The sequence below is a fragment of the Haliotis rubra genome, unplaced genomic scaffold, assembly GCF_003918875.1.
Source record: "Haliotis rubra isolate DU_JTF1 unplaced genomic scaffold, ASM391887v1 Scf28, whole genome shotgun sequence".
Taxonomy (NCBI): Eukaryota; Metazoa; Mollusca; class Gastropoda; order Lepetellida; family Haliotidae; genus Haliotis; species Haliotis rubra.
This window is the reverse complement of record NW_025766891.1, coordinates 3,555,757-3,580,534: the sequence shown is the minus strand read 5'-3', so window position 1 is coordinate 3,580,534 and position 24,778 is coordinate 3,555,757. Positions and strand designations below refer to the sequence as shown.

The window sequence follows — 24,778 nt, the reverse complement described above, 5'->3', positions numbered from 1 at the left end:
AGCATATATCTCATAGGTCCAACAGTTTCTGAGAGGACAACGAGGATGATTGAGAGGCAGAAAAAGCAACATCCATGCCATGCCATAATGTCACTTGACTTTCAGTCAATTGACTTAAAAGTGGTGAAAAAAAATGGATACCAAATAGTTGTATGACAAGACATACTGAGCTAAGATTGTCACATACATATTCCGACTAAAGAAAATGCATTAATCTCATTCCTATCATCCACCATAGTAATTTCTTTGATCCCATTTTCAACTTTCCTGATGATTTTCACAATCCCAACAGAAATATTTTGTCTGCATCAAAAATATTAAATTATGTATGAAATGACTACCAATCCACTGTAATTTTTATTACAATAGGCCTAATATGTTGATGAACATATGCAAACTTTACATTTTTATCTGGTCATGAAACTGACCAGAATAGACCTGATCAAAACCCGTCTTCATAAGGAAGCGTGCATTGCTGTACACAATTCTTAATTTCATTACCTATATCCCCTCTACCTCAAGCACCTCTTCTAAAAATGCCCTCATTAAATGAACAAAACAAAGTCTAGGGAAAAATGCATTTGAAAAAACTATTTGAAAAGGCTTTAAGTCAAGCCCTACATCAGTGAAAAGTGCCAGTACGAAACAAAATGACCACTTAATATATGAAAGTCTGTGTCTCATGCAGAAATGGAATGTGGTCAGCGTGTCAGTGTTAAAAATTAAGGGGGATCTTCAGGCTATTTGGATGTTTACTGCTCAGTATTTGAATCCATGCTCCCCTAAATATTTAAAATTTCAACATTCAGGAGGAGACATGGACCCGTTGACTTAGATACTTAGTTTCCTTCACTGTATGAAATCTCGTCACACTGTGACCTCTGTTCTGCATTATTACTCATTCTATCAATCACTGGTTTGTCTAGTCCATGCTGAACTCGTTGCAGGCCACTGTAAACATGATAATATTGCTGATTATAAAACAACTCAACCCTGAATTTGATTCAAGAGATGAATATCTGGCAGTCTGTGACAATGAACTTTCTTACACCAGGACTAGAAACATAGCTCCCATTCCATAAGTGATCTTAGCGCTAAGTCAGTGTTACATAAGTCGATGTCTGTGGCACTTACTATAATCTGAGCGGGCCATAATAGTTTCTAGGAGTTATATTATCTAAGCAGTTATTAACTTGACTTAACATATATTTATGAATACACAGTGCCATTTAGAAAGTGGTGGGATTACACTTTCTTAGTAAAGTACAGATTCTAGTACTTTTGTTGGGTTGAGTCCCATCTGGGATTCGAACCCACTCTCTCAGAGTCAGGCACCTAATCGCCAGCACAAAGAGTCAGCCGTCTAACCCGCGCAGCCACCGTGAGATCCACAACATATATCTATTGGGTACTGCATTAATTATCTTAGCGGTCATGGTAGTTATGATTATCATCCATGTTTGCTGAGACGATTATCACCTTGTGGTTTGTAAATGGACTTATGATGGATTTAGAGATTGTTTATGTTACTAAGTGGTCATTATTAGGGATTTTGTTCATCATTTTGGCTGATGTGTATACAAGTCATGATCACCTTAACAGTTGTTAGTGGTAGTAATGATAATCAATTATGTCTATCTTAGTGGTCATAAATCGGAGTAAAATTAATCATTTTGGCAGCCTTATTAGTTATTATCAACTCAGTGGTTGTTTATGGAAGTTATGTTAATCCCCGTAGTGATCGTTTATGGGAGGAACAAATTTCTTAGTGGTCTTTTACGTGACATTATCATCTTAGCAGGGTCTTTTATGTGACATTATCATCTTAGCAGTTTTTTTCCCAGGAACAATGATTATCTTAATAGTTGCCTATCTGATAATCATTGTAGTGGTTGTTAATGAGAATAATAACTGGGGGTGACACTGTACGCTCATACCACGGCACAGTACATAACGCGGTACAAGGCTTCGGTTCGGTCCGGTATATAAGATGTGATCATAATGCAGAAAATTGACATCAAGAGCTAAACCTTACATTGTTTCATAACATGGGAAAAAAAGTACCCATAGCCTCTGTTATTTTGAATGAACAAAACTGTCACATAATGACTAGATAGAAGAATGGTAGGAAAACCGAAAATACCGAATTTTTGGATTGCATTACGGTATGCCGAACTGAAGGCAAAATACCACGGTTATACTAATATCGCTGGATACCCTTTCACCCCTAATAATAATCATCTGAGCTGCCATAGGTGATTATTGACTGGGCTTACTTCGGTCTTAGCGCTAAGATTACTTTCTGAAACAACGATCAGCAAGAGACGATTCATACAAGAGGCTTGAGGAACACAGATAGAAGTTGTTTGAATAGCAACATGAATATAAGAATACATTCACTGCCAACAGTGCTTTCTCCATAATGTCAGTGGATGAAATAAGGCCCATCTGACCGCACGAGAAGGACTAGATTTCTGACGGATGGTCTAAATTTACAGCTAGCCAGCCTGATGGTCTGGTAAAAAATTAAGTAAATTTGAGTAAATTCACCATATTTTGGTGTTTGGTGTGGTTAAATCCATTTTCGGCTGGTAACAATTTGAAGTTAACAGCCCTGAGGGATTTTGACTTATTTCATACACTGATTATGTACTGACACTGGTACACAGTTAGGAACAAACATTAAATGTGCAAGAAAACTGAAAGTAGGGTTTCCTTATTCTGGAATTTAAAACCACAAATATCCTGATTAGTAATAATGATAATAATAATTGTACCAAACAAATAATCAGAATAATAATGAACATGATCAGATTAATCACTGATCATAAGGAAAATGTAAGTTTAAGGATGAAACATTCGGTCAATGTGTAAAGAAAAGTAACAAAAAAATATCCAAAAAATGTGGAAATTTCATGTCAACTAAGTCGTAGTTCACAATTCACTACAACTACCCTCTGTATTTAAAACATCGATGATAACCTCTCTGTTTTATTCCTGGACCTACAGACACCAAATTGAAAAGTCTGACAAAATGTATTTTGAACGGATAATGTGAATGACAAGCATCTGTCAGGGAGACAAGATGATGTCCATTGCATGGAAAACCTCTTTTCGGTTTCTTCTAAAACTATCTCTCCTGACTCGGGAACATACTACATGTGTCAACGGTGATTTCCTGTCTGATCTAGATTATATGTCAATACATACTGTATTACAAAGTACAAAAAGTGTTAAGAATCATGAATATTTTTCGGATATATTTTTGGAGGGAAGAGTTCCCAGGGCTCCAGATAACTTTTGGGGGTGTGAGTGTACTTAAACATCATATTGCAAATGGAGATGTACTGAGAATTTTGAAGGAGTACTGACATGTTTTTGTGTGAGCGAGTTGGTGACGTGGTTTGTCTGGACGATTCATCGATCACTATTTCCAACCATGTATTTGTATTTGAAGATGCGTGAGAAATAACTGAGCGACAGTGTGAGGCGCGAAATGTCAGGTCAGACTGGATATAAATACTGTCGTGATTTCCTCATGTGTCAAATGGTGTTTCGCAAAAGAAACTTGACAAGTATTTATCCGAAACAGATTTCCATTTGCACGATACGCACGGAAATTAAATGTTAGACGTACAAAAGTATTTATGTGCGTACACATAATCTTATATTATGTCATACTAATTGATTTTGAGGCGTACATTACGCCTCTACGCCCCTTATCTGTAGCCCTGGTTCCTTCTATAGAGTATGGTTTATAAAAATATTTCATGACCCTAATTGTTTGTTTGTTTAGTTTAGCTGAAGTTAAGTATATACTGTACAAACTGTAAAGACACAAATCGTTCTGGAAATCATGTGTGAATGTAAATGAAACATTCCGCACATCTCTTCTGTTGAAAACTACCTGATTCATTACTGGAAAAGTATTCTGTTAACTTAACTGTTGTATACTATGGCAGAGAAGACAAATTCACTTAGAAATTAAGTGGCGACCATGGGTGCTTCAGGTTCACTATTCTGTTAGTTTTGCAGTTGTACACTATGCCAGAGAAGACAAATTCACTTAGAAACTAAGTGGTGACCATGGGTGCTTCAGGTTCACTATTCTGTTAGTTTTGCAGTTGTACACTATGCCAGAGAAGACAAATTCACTTAGAAATTAAGTGGCGACCATGGGTGCTTCAGGTTCACTATTCTGTTAGTTTTGCAGTTGTACACTATGCCAGAGAAGACAAATTCACTTAGAAACTAAGTGGCGACCATGGGTGCTTCAGGTTCACTATTCTGTTAGTTTTGCAGTTGTACACTATGCCAGAGAAGACAAATTCACTTAGAAATTAAGTGGCGACCATGGGTGCTTCAGGTTTACTCCTGTAGTATTTGAAGAGAGAGATGACTCCATGCGTAATTCTATCAAGGAACCATGACTGTCAAGCCTTGTACCAAACATTGCCGGCACCAAGGGAAGAGAATCACAGTGACTAGCTTACCCAGAAGGCTGTACCTGTCATGCTTGTACCAAACATTGCCGGCACCAAGGGAAGAGAATCACAGTGACTAGCTTACCCAGAAGGCCGTACCTGTCATGCTTGTACCAAACATTGCCGGCACCAAGGGAAGAGAATCACAGTGACTAGCTTACCTAGAAGGCTGTACCTGTCATGCTTGTACCAAACATTGCCGGCACCAAGGGAAGAGAATCACAGTGACTAGCTTACCCAGAAGGCTGTACCTGTCATGCTTGTACCAAACATTGCCGGCACCAAGGGAAGAGAATCACAGTGACTAGCTTACCCAGAAGGCTGTACCTGTCATGCTTGTACCAAACATTGCCGGCACCAAGGGAAGAGAATCACAGTGACTAGCTTACCCAGAAGGCTGTACCTGTCATGCTTGTACCAAACATTGCCGGCACCAAGGGAAGAGAATCACAGTGACTAGCTTACCCAGAAGGCTGTACCTGTCATGCTTGTACCAAACATTGCCGGCACCAAGGGAAGAGAATCACAGTGACTAGCTTACCCAGAAGGCTGTACCTGTCATGCTTGTACCAAACATTGCCGGCACCAGGGGAAGAGAATCACAGTGACTAGCTTACCCAGAAGGCTGTACCTGTCATGCCTTGTACCAAACACTGCCGGCACCAAGGGAAGAGAATCACAGTGACTAGCTTACCCAGAAGGCTGTACCTGTCAAGCCTTGTACCAAACATTGCCGGCACCAAGGGAAGAGAATCACAGTGACTAGCTTACCCAGAAGGCTGTACCTGTCATGCCTTGTACCAAACATTGCCGGCACCAAGGGAAGAGAATCACAGTGACTAGCTTACCCAGAAGGCTGCACCTGTCAAGCCTTGTACCAAACATTGCCGCACCAAGGGAAGAGAATCACAGTGACTAGCTTACCCAGAAGGCTGCACCTGTCAAGCCTTGTACCAAACATTGCCGGCACCAAGGGAAGAGAATCACAGTGACTAGCTTACCCAGAAGGCTGCACCTGTCAAGCCTTGTACCAAACATTGCCGGCACCAAGGGAAGAGAATCACAGTGACTAGCTTACCCAGAAGGCTGTACCTGTCAAGCCTTGTACCAAACATTGCCGGCACCAAGGGAAGAGAATCACAGTGACTAGCTTACCCAGAAGGCTGCACCTGTCATGCCTTGTACCAAACATTGCCGGCACCAAGGGAAGAGAATCACAGTGACTAGCTTACCCAGAAGGCTGCACCTGTCAAGCCTTGTACCAAACATTGCCGGCACCAAGGGAAGAGAATCACAGTGACTAGCTTACCCAGAAGGCTGTACCTGTCAAGCGCTGAATGATAAATTGATGTTCTTCCTAACTGATGAATCGCCCCAATGGAATACTAGTGCATTAGACTGTGACATTGGACAACTTTAAATTATGGCTTAGGTTAAAAAACGACTTATAATTTATGAATATTTATACAATTTTCAATTGTCAACAATTAAGTATTAATACCCAAATTAAATATAATCTGCAATACAGAGGAATTCAAATAAGAATGAAGTTTGCAACAAAAAATCATAGAAATATTCAACTATGTACGAGAATGAGGAAAAAATGTAATCAATGAATTCTTTAACAAGATAAACCATATGAACTGTTAACACATTAAAAGTGAGCAAGACATGATGTTAAATATATTAAACACATTAAAATTACAAGTGATGATTGTAAAACAAATGTAAACAGGACAACATCAATGCAAAAACATGAGTTCATGATGTCTTTACATGTCCATTCAATCGCTGTTGGTGAGAGTTATCTCCCCTTGGGGAAGAGTGATCTCCCCTTGCATGATTACTTTGGTGAGGATACTTGGTGTTGCTCCCTTCCCAGCAGCTCACTTCCTGTATATGTTTTTTCGACTGTGCTCGCCACACTGGTAGATGATTGGCAATTAGAACATAAACTTTTCCGAGGCATGGTATGAGGATTGTTTGGTGAGTGAGAGCGCACAGTCGATAATAGGGTCCGTGGAAAGGGTCAGACACAGCAGGACAGAGCATGTTGTTCAGGTTGACTGTAGAGAACTGGAAACATATAAATAAACATGATGAAAAACACTGCTTCCATAAGTAGTACTGGCATGATCAGAGGGGAGAGTGAATGAGAGCGTCGATGAGTCAGTCATGAAGAAGATATCGTCATTAACCGATTCATTCTTGCTGGCTGATTTTAGGATGCCTGTGATTTTATATATGTCTGGTTGGGAAAAAAATGGAACAAACATACTGGTGCTTTACATTAATTATCAGTAAAGCAGCCAAACAATCCACATGACAAATCATTACATACTCTTACAACAGACAGGGTTAATAACAACTGACTCCTGAAGGAGACACCCACAACTGACCCCTGAAGGAGACACACACAACTGACCCCTGAAGGAGACACCCACAACCGGCCCCTGAAGGAAACATCAACAACTGTCTCTTGAAGGAAACACCCACAACTGACCCCTGAAGGAGACACCCACAACTGACCCCTGAAGGAGATACCCACAGCTGGCCCTGAAGGAGACACCCACAACCGGCCCCTGAAGGAGACACCCAAAACTGACCCCTGAAGGAGACACCCACAATTGACCCCTGAAGGAGACACACACAACTGACCCCTGAAGGAGACACACAACTGACCCCTGAAGGAGACACCCACAGCTGGCCCTGAAGGAGACACCCACAACCAGCCCCTGAAGGAGACACCCAAAACTGACCCCTGAAGGAGATACCCACAACTGACCCCTGAAGGAAGACACCCACAACTGACCCCTGAAGGAGACACCCACAACTGACCCCTGAAGGAAACACCCACAACTGACCCCTGAAGGAGACACCCACAACCGGCCCCTGAAGGAGACACCCAAAACTGACCCCTGAAGGAGATACCCACAACTGACCCCTGAAGGAAGACACCCACAACTGACCCCTGAAGGAGACACCCACAACTGACCCCTGAAGGAAACACCCACAACTGACCCCTGAAGGAGACACCCACAACTGACCCCTGAAGGAGACACCCACAACCGGCCCCTGAAGGAGACACACACAATTGACCCCTGAAGGAGACACACACAATTGACCCCTGAAGGAGACACACACAACTGACCCCTGAAGGAGACACCCACAAAAGGCCCCTGAAGGAGGCACCAGGACTGAACCCTGAAGGAGACACAACTGACCCCTGAAGGAGACACCCACAACTGACCCCTGAAGGAGACACCCACAACTGACCCCTGAAGGAAGCACCCACAACTGACACCTGAAGGAAACACCCACAACTGACCCCTGAAGGAGACACCCACAACTGATCCCTGCAGGAGACACCCACAACTGATCCCTGAAGGAGACACCCACAACTGACCCCTGAAGGAGACACCCACAACTGACCCTTGAAGGAGACACCCACAACTGACCCCTCAAGGAGGCACCAGGACTGAACCCTGAAGGAGACACCACAACTGACCCCTCAAGGAGACACCAACTACTGACCCTGCAAGGAGACACCCACAACTGACCCCTGAAGGAGACACCCACAACTGACCCTTGAAGGAGACACACACAACTGACCCCTGAAGGAGACACCCACAAAAGGCCCCTGAAGGAGGCACCAGGACTGAACCCTGAAGGAGACACCCACAACTGACCCCTGAAGGAGACACACACAATTGACCCCTGAAGGAGACACACACAACTGACCCCTGAAGGAGACACACACAACTGACCCCTGAAGGAGACACCCACAAAAGGCCCCTGAAGGAGGCACCAGGACTGAACCCTGAAGGAGACACAACTGACCCCTGAAGGAGACACCCACAACTGACCCCTGAAGGAGACACCCACAACTGACCCCTGAAGGAAGCACCCACAACTGACACCTGAAGGAAACACCCACAACTGACCCCTGAAGGAGACACCCACAACTGTCGGCTGCTCGAGCCACCCTGACCCCTGATACTCACATAAGCCAGCAGCTGGAGGGGCACGAAGTGGTAGATGTAGAGGATGCCCAGGGACATGAAGCCCCATGTGAAGTCCAGGATGTTCTCTGGAATGTATGCTCCTGAAACCACAACATGGACCATGTCACACACACAAGGAGGGATCATTACAGTCCTACAATGTCCCACAGATTGTTGTTGAAGCCCCACATACTAACGCTTGACAACGGTACAAGAATAATGCTTGACAACGGTACAAGAATCTGTATCGAAACGTCGCACTCACGAATAAAAAGAAGTTGCTATCCATAAAGTTTGTTCTATATTGCCCCACATACTAACCCACCTCAATAACAGCATGTTGTAAATAATTCAGTTAAGCAATTGATGTTATGAGCCAAGTCCCATGGTTAATCCACGATGACATGCTATCAACTAAGTCTCCCAGTCTGACTGATCCATTGACTTGCCACTTAACAGTAATTAAACAAACTTGGAATCAAAATATGTTATTTTCACTGCTTATCAGTTGTAACAGAGCTTCTCGATCAGTTGATCAGGGTAGGTAAGTACAGAGTGAGGCCTCCAGTCTTCAAGAGGTAAAATGGTATGACAAGCACCAGGATATGCTGCTATAGGACACCTACCTCCAATCTTCAAGAGGTAAAATGGTATGACAAGCATCAGCATATGCTGTTCTAGGACACCTACCTCCAGTCTTCAAGAGGTAAAATGGTATGACAAGCATCAGCATATGCTGTTCCAGTACACCTACCTCCAGTCTTCAAGAGGTAAAATGGTATGACAAGCATCAGCATATGCTGTTCTAGGACACCTACCTCCAGTCTTCAAGGTAAAATGGTATGACAAGCACCAGCATATGCTGTTCCAGTACACCTACCTCCAGTCTTCAAGAGGTAAAATGGTATGACAAGCATCAGCATATGCTGTTCTAGGACACCTACCTCCAATCTTCAAGAGGTAAAATGGTATGACAAGCATCAGCATATGCTGTTCTAGGACACCCACCTCCAGTCTTCCAGAGGTAAAATTGTATGACAAGCATCAGCATATGCTGTTCTAGTACACCTACCTCCAGTCTTCAAGAGGTAAAATTGTATGACAAGCATCAGCATATGCTGTTCTAGTACACCTACCTCCAGTCTTCAAGGTAAAATGGTATGACAAGCACTAGCATATGCTGTTCCAGTACACCTACCTCCAGTCTTCAAGAGGTAAAATGGTATGACAAGCATCAGCATATGCTGTTCTAGGACACCTACCTCCAGTCTTCAAGAGGTAAAATGGTATGACAAGCATCAGAATATGTTGAATGTAGTAGACCTCTGTCTCCATGGGCAACTGAAACAAAACATGAACCCCATCAGTAATTAGAAACAACCTATCCGAAAGTTGGGTTTTTTTTTGCAAACTCGACAAAATGCATTTGCCAATTTGGCATCTTTAAAGGATGACTAGTGTGTTAGAAACATAAATTCCCTGGAGTCTTTAAGATAAATTCAGTCATGACTTGGGTGAAAACTCGTCTGCTGCTGTCAAGCCAAGGACACACCGACCGACGTTCCAAAAGAAATGTGAAGGTCTGTATCCGTGGGTTCTGTATAATGAGTGTAAAAACAAAATGACTTATGCACTTTGTCTGAAAAATGAAAACATAACGTTTTCACTGATGGAACTGAATACTTCTACGCTCAAGAGACACACTGATAGTGCTGACCATAAACTTACTCAGTGCTCAGTATTACCAAAGTGACTGTAACAGTCACTGTTTTCTATTTTTACTGACTCAAAATGAAAACAGACAAAGTTAGAAGATAATAGTTGGCCAAACCAACAGTGTTTAAATTAACACTTTAATTCATACAACTGAACAGCTATTTGAATGACAAGTTCAGTAAAATTGCAGAGTGAATGCATTGTCTCCCTTGTATTTTCTGATGACCCACCTACAATGGCAAATGTCCCACTAGTTTAAGTCACCATGGGCTCAGGGCTTACTTCAAAAGTAAATTTGAGTAAGAAAAGTAAATTAGACACTGTTATATCCTGGATAAAGGATCTAAATAAACACAACCATCAGGCCTTTCTTAAATCACATCATACATCTGTGTTTAGATAAATGGAATCTCAAGAATTTGCAATCAGGAGCCATTAAGAACACCACTGCCGTTCCCCCTTTGGGCCCTAAGACAGGATGGTCTGTACACCTAACACTACGGCTAGAGTTGTATATGCTATCTTCCTGCATATATGTCTGTGTACCATCTGTTCATCACAGACTTAAACATATTCTTCATGTCTTCGTCTGACACAAAAAACATTCTCCCTGTCCTGTACCAGGAACAGCAGTCAGGCTCATCAAACGTTGATCAGATGCTTCAAAAAACATCTTTGGCACAGACAAGCCATATAAACAAATCTATCATGGGTATTAATCATTGTTATGGATGGTATATATGTTATTTTAAAAATAACATCTTCAGATGTTTCCCCTTTCCTAATATAACCTTAGGGGTTGAGTTGCAAGTAAACTTTGGACTCAGTGTTTCAAATGCCAATGTTCTTAACTTGAAGACAAGATTTGAATCTTTTGCATTAAGAATGACAGGAATCAAACTCATGGCCTCTAGTTCAGTAGTCAAGCACTCTAACCATTAGACTCCAGAGCCTCTACTCTACCTAACCTTATTTTCCACAACATCTTTGTCTGGTCTTGTGTTTATATATGCTAACCACTGAATTATCATAATTACCTGTAGCATATATCCTGACACTAATTACACCCAATACGGTAGTCTACCTAACCATACATGCCAAAACAACTTTGTTAGTTTCTACGGTGTGTTTATCTCTTCTAACCACAGAATCACCATAGTTACCTTTACCAAGCATCCTCATCCTAATGTAACCACATATGATAACCTACCTGACCTTAATGCCATAACGACTTTGTATGTCCATATGGTGTATATATATATATATACCCTGGAACCACCTTATCACCATAATTGCCTCTACCAAACATTCAGAAACCAATTACACCAAATACGATAACTTACCTGACCTTAATGCCATACGACTTTGTATGTCCATATGGTGTATATATATATATATATATATATATCCTGGAACCACCTTATCACCATAATTGCCTTTACCAAACATTCAGACACCAATTACACCAAATACGATAACCTACCTGACCTTAATGCCATACGACTTTGTATGTCCATATGGTGCATTCATATATCCTAGAACCACCTTATCACCATAATTGCCTCTACCAAACATTCAGACACCAGTTACACCAAATACGATAACCTACCTGACCTTAATGCCATATGACTTTGTATGTCCATATGGTGCATTCATATATCCTAGAACCACCTTATCACCATAATTGCCTCTACCAAACATTCAGACACCAATTACACCAAAGATGATAATCTTCCTGACCTTCATGCCACAAGTCCATATGGTGTATTTATGTACACCCAATCACTATCAGTACCATTTTATAGACCATCAGACACTAATAACACTAAATACTGTACTCTACCTGACACTATGTGCCACAACTTTGTAAGTCTCCATGGTGTATTTATATATACTAACCACCTATGACAAACATCAAATTTACCAAACATCCAGCCACTTATTACATCAACTACAGTAATCACCCTCACCTCCATGCCACACAAACAGTGTAAGTCTCTAAGGTGTATTATCTGTTCTAACCACCGAATCATCATACTTACCTTTACCAAACCCCCAGCCACTAATTACATTCAAAACGGTACTCACTCTGACCTCAATGTGTAAGTCTGTATGGTATATATATTTTCTAACTACCCAATAATCCACCTACTAATTACACCCAATACGGTACTCTCCCTGACCTCAATGCCACAACAACTGTGTAAGTCTCTATGGTATATATAACCCAATCATCAACCCACTAATTACACCCAATACGGTACTCTACCTGACCTCAATGCCACAACAACTGTGTAAGTCTCTATGGTATATATAACCCAATCATCAACCCACTAATTACACCCAATACGGTACTCTACCTGACCTCAATGCCACAACAACTGTGTAAGTCTCTATGGTATATATAACCCAATCATCAACCCACTAATTACACCCAATCACCCGGTACCCTCTCCCTGACCTCAATGCCACAACAACTGTGTAAGTCTCTATGGTATATATAACCCAATCATCAACCCACTAATTACACCCAATACGGTACTCTCCCTGACCTCAATGCCACAACAACTGTGTAAGTCTCTATGGTATATATAACCCAATCATCAACCCACTAATTACACCCAATACGGTACTCTACCTGACCTCAAGGCCACAACAACTGTGTAGGTCTCTATGGTATATATAACCCAATCATCAACCCACTAATTACACCCAATACGGTACTCTACCTGACCTCAATGCCACAACAACTATGTAAGTCTCTATGGTATATATAACCCAATCATCCACCCACTAATTACACCCAATACGGTACCCTCCCTGACCTCAATGCCACAACAACTGTGTAAGTCTCTATGGTATATATAACCCAATCATCCACCCACTAATTACACCCAATACGGTATTCTCCCTGACCTCAATGCCACAACAACTGTGTAAGTCTCTATGGTATATATAACCCAATCATCCACCCACTAATTACACCCAATACGGTACCTGACTCCTGACCTCAATGCCACAACAACTGTGTAAGTTTCTATGGTATATATAACCCAATCATCCACCCACTAATTACACCCAATCACGGTACCCTCCTGACCTCAATGCCACAACAACTGTGTAAGTCTCTATGGTATATATAACCCAATCATCAACCCACTAATTACACCCAATACACTGACTCCCCTGACCTCAAGGCAACAACAACTGTGTAAGTCTCTATGGTATATAACCCAATCATCAACCCACTAATTACACCCAATACGGTACTCTCCCTGACCTCAATGCCACAACAACTGTGTAAGTCTCTATGGTATATATAACCCAATCATCCACCCACTAATTACACCCAATACGGTACCCTCCCTGACCTCAAGGCCACAACAACTGTGTAAGTCTCTATGGTATATATAACCCAATCATCAACCCACTAATTACACCCACACGGGTGCTCTACCTCACCTCAATGCCACAACAACTGTGTAAGTCTCTATGGTATATATAACCCAATCATCAACCCACTAATTACACCCAATACGGTACTCTCCCTGACCTCAATGCCACAACAACTGTGTAAGTCTCTATGGTATATATAACCCAATCATCAACCCACTAATTACACCCAATACGGTACTCTCCCTGACCTCAATGCCACAACAACTGTGTAAGTCTCTATGGTGTGTTTATTTACAGCAGCATGTAGCTGGAGGGAGGAGATACCATGGCTGTCTTACATCAAGACCATCTGGAGTCTGTTACCACCAGATACACCCTCTGATGCTCCCCACAATATACACCACATGGCAACTGGCACATCCATTAGTGAGTGATGCCACAGATACAGGGGAACAGGTTGTCTGTCTCCCAGAGTGCCGTTGTACAAAACAACCTTGGCGCTACCACTGTCGGAAGTTTAGGTACATGAGGTGATTGTGTACAATGATACCCAGACCTTAGACTATTATCATGGAGCAATAATTTATACAAAAACTCAACACAATAAATAAATCCAGCAAGGAGTCCAGCTCATGCCAAGAATGATTTCAAATTTAGATTAGTCCAGGGTTCTGATTGGTTATCAAATATACATTTAGTAAAAATAAAATTTCAAATAAATAGAGAATCTCACCCAAGTGTCTCCTGATATCAATTATATCAACATGAGTTGATAAAGTTACAAATATCCCAAGGCTTGCCAAGGATATTTTAACTTTATCAACGAGTGTTGCAGTGCAGTGCAGCGATGTCATAGCATTATGATGTCATCAACTTGATGACGTCGTAGCATTGTCAGGGCATTGTACATAATCTAATTTCAAAATGATATCTCCTAGGAGATTCGTTTGATCTCACACAATCAATATCTCCAGTGGAACACAGTTTTGGATGATAAACTTACTTTATTTCTGGGATGAAAGTTTAATATAGTACACAGGACCTGTTGTGTGATATTTACAGAGATCTCATTGTTTGGGTTCAAGAGAGTAAAACGCGGATGTTGTTATACATGCATGTGTAATCTTGTAAAAGGATGTTTTTCATCCGGGATAAAAAAAAACTTAACCAGTGAGTATTTTTATTCAAATTGTATCAATCACTATTTGAGAATTCAGTATTCTTGTTCTTATCCTGTTCAGAGAACATTTGTTGAACAAAATTCAGCTTAAAAGATTATTACTGATGACTACTGATTTGCACTTCATGAGTGAGTGCGGGAGTTCCGGCAATATCACAGCAGGGGACCCCAGATATGGGCTTTATGTACCTCATTAGAAAATTCTAAAAGGATTGTAAAACAAAATGTTGTGAAAACAATTAATGGATCTGCTCATAGGACATGGATTACCATTATTACAGGGCCTAATTTAGGGAATTTAATTTAACTTGCACCAGGTGCAACCTAGTTACACAAACAAAAACAAGGTTGCACCGCACACTGTAAATTTGAAACAAGGTTCATGACGCATCTTCATTTTTAAAATCTTCATATCTAAGATCCCTGTGTCATGATCTAAATTCAGAAATGGAAAATGTGCACATGATCTTTAATGCACTCTGGATTAATGAGGTCCGGCTCCTGATGACATGACAGATTACATATAACACAAGAATTAGTAATACAGAGTGGGTATCAACGATCAATGTGTTTTTAGACCAGTAAGGGAGATGTTTCCACCTTATTATCACAAAACTAGGCCGACCTGCCCACTGACTTCAGAAAGTAGGCCAACAGCAACCTGATTTGTTTGTGTATTTGTTGTTTATCACAGCGCGCTCAGCAATAGTCCAGCTGTATGGCGGCAGTCTTTAAATAATCGAGTCTGGACCATTCCATCCAGTGATCAACACCATGAGCATCGGGATGGGATACGATGACATATCTGGCTTGACCACTCAATTCGGTTAGTTGCCCCTTAGGGGCCGTTCATAATTCAGAGGCCCAGATAAGCTGCGTATCCGGGTAAAATATGCATATAAAATTTCCAATTACGCATTGAAAAATAATTGTTGCGTACCAATTACGCATTTAAAATGTTAGATACGCAAAAAGTTTAAAACAAATGCGTACGGAATACATTTATAAAAATCGCCTGCGTAATGAAAAAGACATCGATTGCTATCAAGTTGTACTGTTATTATAGGACAAGTGCTGTACTGTCCATTTAGGATGAGTGATTTTTTATGAAATCATTTCCATTATATTTTAGTTAGTTTTGATTAGGTATGACATAAGGCAGAACATGCCTGCTTAGTAAACTTATTCAATGACATAATACTTAGGTGAGTAACATGACTGAAATACGCACATGTTTGAAAGCAGTGGGTAACGGAAAATGAAATACCCACTCAACATTCATAATACCCACTCCAAAAAAATACAGTGGGTACAGTACCCACATGAGCTAAATCTTATCTGGAGCTCTGATAATTTATGGCGTGTGTGTGTGTGTGTGTGTGTGAGACTTTTTTAGCATGAAATCCATCGTCAACTTGGCGATGTCTACTAACGACAATGCTCATTGGATAATTAACCCAGCCTAAACCAATCATGGTTCGTCTTATTTCAGCGCTCGAAACTGCCTGAGTTGAATTAAAACGTACGCTATCGCTGTGTGGAAACAACTGAAAGAGATATTCAAATATTGAAGCGAAATAGTGACAATGGTTATCGAAAATCAAAACTAAGGTGTCAGATTCGATCTGCGATGAATCAAAGCTAATCGTTGCAGACCTAGTGATTAATTATGAATATTGCTTTTGTTAAAGATAGAAGTCACAGCACATGAAATTACATGACAAGTGTTATTCATATTGTCATTTTTTCACAAATTGTATCTAATACTAGGTCAACAGGGTGCACCAACTCAATTTTATTTGCATTAATTTGGCGCACTGACTTTCCACTGGGAAGTAATGACACAACTACATATATCCCACAATCCCATGTCCTGGATATATCGATGGTAATGGATTATCTGACACACATTAGACATTGTTTTATGTGCACCTGATGAACACTGACGTAAGTATTAGGTTGCGTTTGTCAACAACAGGTTGCACCAATGCATGTTATATACAGTACAACCAGAAATTATTGAGAATTTAAAGATTGTAAATGGTTTATTTTTTTCACTCATTACTCACGTATTACATGTGAATATGAGCAGAACATAACTCCAGATTCAAAGACAGGTGAACACCATGGGCAGCAATGTAGGCTTCAATGCAGTGGGGCATACTACTGATCAAAGAAGTTAGAAAGTCGTGGTCCATGCTGTCCCAATATCTTTCCTTCATAAGTCCCCAAACATTTTCTATTGGATTTAGGTCAGGGATGTAGCTTAGCCAATCTAATAATGTCATATTTTGGGTCCCGAAACTAGGCCTGTGAATGCTTTGAACGATGTTTTGGGTCGTTGTCCTGCTGGAAAATCAAAATATTTCCATAGAACACGTGAGCTTCGCTCCTTTTGTTCAGGTTTCATTATCGGTAATGGAATTCCTCGACTTCTCTGCCAACCCATTGCATGCAGCTCAGTTCCAATTGTCTCCTTACAGACAGCCACAGTTCCTCTATCAATCATATCCAGCCTTAAGTTTTCTAAACTCCTTCGTTTGTTTTTGGAAACAAGAATGCCAAGCCGCCTCCTGTCACCGACAGTCAATTTTCTGGTGGGCCTACCTGCGCCTCCCTTGTGCTCAATGCCATATCCATTTGCAATATTTTGCAAAACACGATAAACAGTGGACAAAGAGAAGCCTGTTCTACTTGAAATAACTTTAGCTTATCTGATGTCCTTGTTATAATACTCTAAAATCAACTTCCTCTTCTCTGAATCATCCATACTGAGGATCACTGAAAATGTTGTCTGCTATCAAATAAACAAAGGGGGATAACTCTTCACAAACTAATGAAAAAGGATTAATGGAGTTGTCTCTCTAAAATGAAACCAAGCACTTGATAGCTGGTCAAGGTTGTTTATTCTAAAAATCCAAATAACCCATTCAACTCCGCAGGCCGCTTAACCCCCTGGATGCCACAGGGACATATATGTCCTTCCCCTTCAACCCTCAATTTCAAGTCCAATAAAAATAAAAATATCCCACGCACACAAATACACTTCACAGTTTCGAATTCTTCGGGAAATTTCCTGTTTCTTGATACCATCCACTATTATTTTAGACAAAGTTCAAGTGCTGAAAATGACCTTTCAAAATAGGCTTCATCGAAAATGTCGCCATTTTTGACACAGTACGAAATCACGATTCACAGCGTTATTTGCTGTATGTTTTGAAATGTGAAAACCGGATAATTACTGGGAGTATTGAATTTCAAAATAACATATTCATGATCACTCATATCAGTTTTACATGAAATCGCTAAGTAAAATTCTGAAGCGTTGCCGATGAATCTAGAATCGGTTGGGATGTTTTCAAAATGCACTTACGAGAGCCGTGGCTTTCCGCCATATTGGATAGTGTTTACAAAATCATGCGTTTCGCGAAGGCGGTATTGAGGCGCATATTACATCGCATTATATTTCATATTCAGCTTCGAAAAATGCATCAATAAACTCCCCATACATTTTAGACTCAAACTGCAAGTGGTCTTTGTCACCAATGCCAACTGTCTAGATAAAATGAGGAGCCGAAACATATTTGGTGTGAAAAGCGAGCGGCTGTGCTTTCGAAAGACTAAGCTGGTTGAAATGTAAACAAAGACAAAACCTATTTTACACTGTGTAGCATTTTCTGAAATTTTCCAACATTCATCCGTCTATTCATTGCTTGCAATGGCTCAATACCTTTGGAATATGCATGGAAAGAGTATCATTAGCAAGAAATAGGAAATTATAAATAGATACAATGCAATGATTTGATAATTCATAAGAAATTGTCAAAGTTTCCGTGCAGCGTGACGCCATGACTGACGGAAAATCCACGCAGAAACGACAACGGTAATTATCTGGATTTCTGTCTTTTTCTCTTACTTTTAGTGAAAGCGATAAAACATATAACAATACACAGATAGTCAGAATCATTCTGATTACTTACATCTCATATTTATGGACAAAGCGATCCCTGAATCAATGGAAGGGTCCTCGCAAAATCCTGTGTACCCTTGTCAGCAAAGCCGCCATTTTGTAAGAAATCGGTCAGCGGTAGTGATGTCATCACGTCAACATTGTTGTACATATTAGGCAATTTCTTTGAGGTGAAGGTCGGTTGAACAAGAGTAAACACAATCGCTTAATCCTTCCGATTACACTGTCAGTATTATGGTGTATATTTTAGTATAGTTCAGATACTTTTTCATGAAACTGACTTCAGTATCCACATTTAGCCTTGTTCAATATCATATCATGCGTGCGTATAGGGTTTCACGGTGTTTTATTCTTTGAAAGTTTTTGATTGTTTGAATCATATTTACATAGGAAATTGACATATTTAGTGCAATACACCATATTCTAAACCTTTACACAAGTGTTAGAAGATCAAAGCGTAGCCATAACTGCAATTGCGTTAGTTCGATGATGTACAATATTCAATGCATTTGGACTAATATTGCAGTTTCACATGAACAGGTTAATGAGCGGTGATTTAATTCAACCTTATAAGTAAAACTGATAATATTAATGAAAATGATTTATATATGGTATGAAATGTATATGCACACATATTTAAAGGAATTGTCTTGTTTTTGCACATTTGTGTATCGGTTTATAGAAAACAATGATGTAAATTGATTGGCCAGGTCTTGGCGTTTGTCAGGAAGCGTTTTATGATTCACTATCATTGTTTTGAGATAATATAATCAATTCATATTCGATTTAAAAATATTGTGATGACAGGATATCAAACTCTAACTATATTTATCACGAAAATTGTTTAAAAATATATAAACCATGTCATGTCTTAATTTGGACAAATCTTACATCCATATTCTAATATATAGTGCATTACTAGTTCCATATATAAAAGCTATCTTTTTGCATCTTCCATTGCATACTTATGAAGAGAAATAGCTACATAATCATAAACAAAGAAAATTCTTATCCTAAACAAAATATTAGGGTGTTGTGAAATGTTATTTTTTTCATTTACGTTAAATTGATGCCAAACAGGTCTTGCGTGTTTCTCACAAAAAGATACACAGTCAAACTGTCTAATTGTTGATATATTCAGGACACTATTTAAATGGAAAAATCAGTCATTTTATGTTTTGTCTAAAGAGTCTTAAATTCTGACATAGAAGCGAGACCTTTCACACAATTAAAGGAAATTAGGTGAGATATGTACTAAACAGCATACCAGTGTCGTCTTTTCCGGCGTCGCAAAATGCATAAAACAAGCAATGGCGTCAACTAAAATGGTGTATTATTTTCAGCAATTTCATTACATTTGAAGATATGGCTAGTACTCTGGTAATAGCGATGCAAAATTAGTCAAAATACATCTACACAAACAGGACAATATGGGAATCTAAGAACTAACTTATATATCGGATAGGGCCATCCAAATCGCTATTACGTGCTTTCACATGTAATACGTTGTCATTTTCTTGTAAATTGTGAAACTACCAAACTGCATCCGCTCACATTGGGGAACTTTGAATTGGGATAGTTTGGTTCACCATGAACATAAAATAACGAAAATATAAGCGTCCATTATCCACAACAAATTCTCTCCAAGTGATCTGAGTTACATGGACCTAGTGTTACGCATAGCGGAGTTATGCCCCTTATCATTATATGTGTATGACCTCTCTGTCGTCGTTTGGCGTCATAGAAGAAAATCCATTTTGACATTTATTGCGAGTCATTTTTTAATGTTGGCGATATAGCGTTATGCACAAGCACATAAACCCAATTCATATACACTTATGTCGTTCAGATATCAAGCTGTATTTTCTTAGCTAACACTTTCCGTAAAGATGCCACATTAAAAATTAAGTAGCACAGTGCTTTTATCGGTCTTGTGATAAAAAGCGGATAAAATCACTGTTTCTTAACGCATAAAAAAAAATTGGACAACATTTAGCAGTGTCTATTTCTCAAACCGCCGAGGTAGTTGCACTTATATTTATACCAACGGATAGGAAATTTAATATTCTACATTTCTGTGTAATTTTATAGCCGTACGTAGATCCAGGACCACGCGAGAGCAATTCTCGCACAACGATCACTTTTCAAACCGTATGAAAATGTGCGCCTGAAAAAAAACTCGGCAGCCAGGGGGTTAAGCGGCCACTACGTTATGAGTCCCCAGACACCGGAGGCAGTAGTCACGTCAAAATGAGACATAATTTTAGGAACCTACCTGACTTATGATTCATATATTACATCTATCACATTTCACAATGTCTGAAAACACTTATTAAATTTAAATTTATCATATATTATGAGGAGAATTAAAATTATAAACTATTTTTCGCAATGTTCTTGAAAACAACGATTCTCGGACACATGCTTCGGCTGCGGGTCCACAATAACATTGCCAAAGAGCAAAGTAACGAACGATGTTTCGAGGAATTCATTAAATAAATTGAATAAACTAATGAATAAAATCAACAACAGCATTCATAAAAGTTGTCAAACGTACATATAAAATTATTATTTCCATCTTTTTGTGCAATGTCAAGTGACATCCCGGCTCTCGCCGCCTCAATCTTCACGCTCGGACACGATGTTTAATGCGAAAATATACACATGAAGCATTTTTGTAACAGGTCATAACCTACCACGATACGTCCAATAAGTTCCATAATTTGCATATAGGTAGCGATTTCTTGCTTAATATGTTCAAAATAGCATTATTTTACCCAAAACTTTCGTCTAAATCTAAAAGTTTTCGTTTACGAGGGCGGTAGCCATTGCCATAATATGATTGGCTGCCTTAGGTCACGTGTCTGATTTTGACCAATCACGACCTTTATAGCAGACAGTAGCGAAAAAGCGTCATTAGAAACCAATTTTTATCCAATAAAATCGCTTCTTACAACTGTGAAAATACTCTTGGCAAGGGTTCAGTGATATTGTTGATGTTCAGAGCTTTCGAACGATACCCGACATCAGGCGATTAAGCCTCCCATGTTATTCATCTGACGGCGAAAACGGAGGTATTTTCCGTTGTTATGTCATGTTACCGAGCGGAAAGCCACAGATATCAGGAAATAGGCGACCATACATATCATTTAAGAAATATTTTTATAATAGTTTTCTGATTACGTAAAAATGAAAATATAAAAGAAAAAGGCACGGGCATGTTATGACATGTCACAAATGGAAAAAAATCGCCATAGTTTTTGCTTCTTTCGTGGTTTATCTGGACGTTATAAATGTAAGCTTGCATTTTCATTAAAAATTAATTTTATTTAAGTTGTAGTTGTATTATTTGAATAATATTATAAAAATAAACTTCATATTTATCAACAGTAGGATTAGATCTTTTAAATGGTGTATGGGATGTAGTGGCAATAACGTTTTACAAGCTTATAATTTCCTTCATAAACATAGGCTTCATCTATGACCTCAGAGTCTCTGGGAACTCGGTGTCATGGCAGTAAATGCCTCTGGTTGACTGGTGTTGAAAGAATTAAACATATTCCTAAAATTCTCAATAATTTCTGGTCATACTAACTTTCTAAATCCAGCCAAGCGATTAGATATTCTTTCAGCAGAATGCATGTAATAAGCATCATGTTGCTTTTGATGTGACATTGGAAAGGTATTTAAGGCCAGACCAATTTTACTTCTTGTTTTACAAGTTCATCTGTCGTATTTTTTCAAGAATAAGAAAAAAAGAAGAAAAAAAATCAATTTTCCCCTCTCAAAAAATAAAATGCTAATTTTTTTATTGGCCAAAAAATTAACTTACAAGAATTTTTTTTATAGATTGTTTTTTGCCCCATATACACTTTATAAATTGCCAAAAGCAAAATACTTCTAGTATTTGGAAGGACTGACTGACTGAGTTTGGTTTTATGCTGCTTTTAGCAATATTCCAGCAATATCACGGCGGGGTACACCAGAAATGGGCTTCACTCATTGTACCCATGTGGGGATTCGAACCCCGGTCTTCAGCGTAACGAGCCAACGCTTTAACCACTAGACCACCCTACCGCCCCCAGTATTTGGAAGGAATATTACTTTGATTGGTGATTTTATTTTCATTTTTTTCCCCTCCTGCCTTTAGGTTTTCTGAGGACAAAGATCCGTAAAACAAGTATTAAGATTGGTCTGGCCTAATTGTTATTAACCAGGATCCAAATATAGAAGACTGACTGAGTTTAGTTTTACGCAGCTTTTAGCAATATTCCAGCAATATTACGGCGGGGGACACCAGAAATGGGCTTAACACATTGTGCCCATGTGGGGAATCGAACCCAGGCCTTCGGCGTGACGAGCCAACGCTTTAACCACTAGGCTACCCCACCACCCCCCAAATTTAGAAGAAGTACGGTAACCTTTCCCCATTGGGAGTTCAGGTACCAAGTAGGCAAGCTGTTAGTGGCTGAGCATTGCTTTCAATGTTACCTGGGGATATCCATTTACATCATTACTGCAGAGGAGTCATTAATCCGTCAAAACACTAAATCTGCCTGGACTAGTCTCGTGTATCGGGTTATAAAGAGGTCTCAAAAATGTTTACCTAGACTGATATTTAGTTCCATAAATAAATTCACATTAACCTATCTGACAAAAAATAAATACATATACAGTCCAATCCCGATGAGTCGAAGTGCTGGGGACCAAGTAATACATTCGACTTATTGATGTATTCGAGACATAGGTATGTATATGAGGATAGAACAAAAGATGATCCAGTCCTAATTCCTCCACCTAAGCATTTGTTTACCTAATAGGGGCACCTTATCAGTTCCAGTCTGATTAGCACAGACAGTGATTTCCGTAAAATCATTAATCTGCCTTTTGAACTCACCCCGTCAATGGTGGAAAGGTGTGAGCAGCGCTGGTTTGTTAATTGGATCAGTTTGCTACACCAATCAACTTCTCATTGACTGACTTCGGCTTATGTATACAAGATTGCTGTTGTTTGAATCTCATGGGACCAAATTTCCTTCTCGAGTCATCGTGTGTATTTATGAGACGACTTCGTGTAACTGGTATTCAAATGATGACAACTATAACAGGGAATGGTCGGGACCGACAGGTACTTGGAGTTATGCATAATATTCGAGACCCCGGCATTCCACTCATCGGGATTTGACTGTATAAGTCCAACAGGAACCATTTAGGATAAAACTTAATTTCGGTCAGAAGAAATCTAGACTTGCCCAATCACTTACGAGTTGAGATGGGCTCCATTTTTTATTCTCTTTTTAAAGTCTATGAGACAGACTAAAACTTCAATCATTCTTGACTTGAGTCAGGCTTTTTTTTTATTTCATTCTGTGGAATCTGGAAAACGGACTAAAACTCAAATGTACAATAGAAAGTTTGGAACAAGATCCATAAAAGCCAACTTACGTGTAATTTTCATATTCGACTTCACTATGCAACAAAAAACTACAAAGTTACCCTTTCTTTCTTCACAAGTGTTCAGCAGTGGACAGTATTGACCAAAATCGCCACATAATGCACATTATCAAATAATTCACATGATCACATGTGTTTATAATCAGAAATACAATATAATTAAGAACAGGAACATTTACAATGATTTTACCATGTTCAAGAGTAACGATGCTGGAACAGAATGGGCAAACCAAACCATATCAGTGATTAAGTTAGCAAATATCTAACACTGTCCATTCTGCGAGCTAACTTCATGTTTGTTTTATGGAAATGTATGTGTGGTTGATTTCCTTTTTTCAAAAGGCTGAAATGGGACAAAGATTTTCCAAACTTGATAGTTCAGCTGGGCCAAGTGACTTATCGATCTGGGCCTCCTTTCACAAAGCACTAAGGTGATCACAAGTCACTAAGTAAAGGTAACATTAGTGCAATGTTAAAGAATGGGACTTAAGGTTAACCTTAGTAAAGGTTGATTCGTGAAAGGACCCCCAGGATTCCTATCCACAAAGTGTTCGTAACGTTACACCATGTCGCA

At 39.6% G+C, this 24,778-nt stretch overlaps 1 protein-coding gene across 5 annotated transcripts in view; it reads right to left on the bottom strand.

Moving 5' to 3' along the window:
- Positions 1-6,149: 6,149 nt before the first annotated feature.
- Positions 6,150-24,778, bottom strand: part of LOC124281157 (transmembrane protein 164-like) — a 67,646-nt gene continuing 49,017 nt past the window's right edge. For all 5 annotated transcript variants that reach the window (XM_046717188.1, XM_046717187.1, XM_046717190.1 and 2 more), the window contains exons 4-6: positions 9,751-9,829; positions 8,489-8,589; positions 6,150-6,560 (exon numbers count right to left, since the gene is read on the bottom strand). In XM_046717188.1, coding sequence (XP_046573144.1) covers positions 6,246-6,560; positions 8,489-8,589; positions 9,751-9,829 — 495 coding nt within the window. In that variant the 3' untranslated portion in view covers positions 6,150-6,245. The remainder of the gene's footprint in view (positions 6,561-8,488; positions 8,590-9,750; positions 9,830-24,778) is intronic.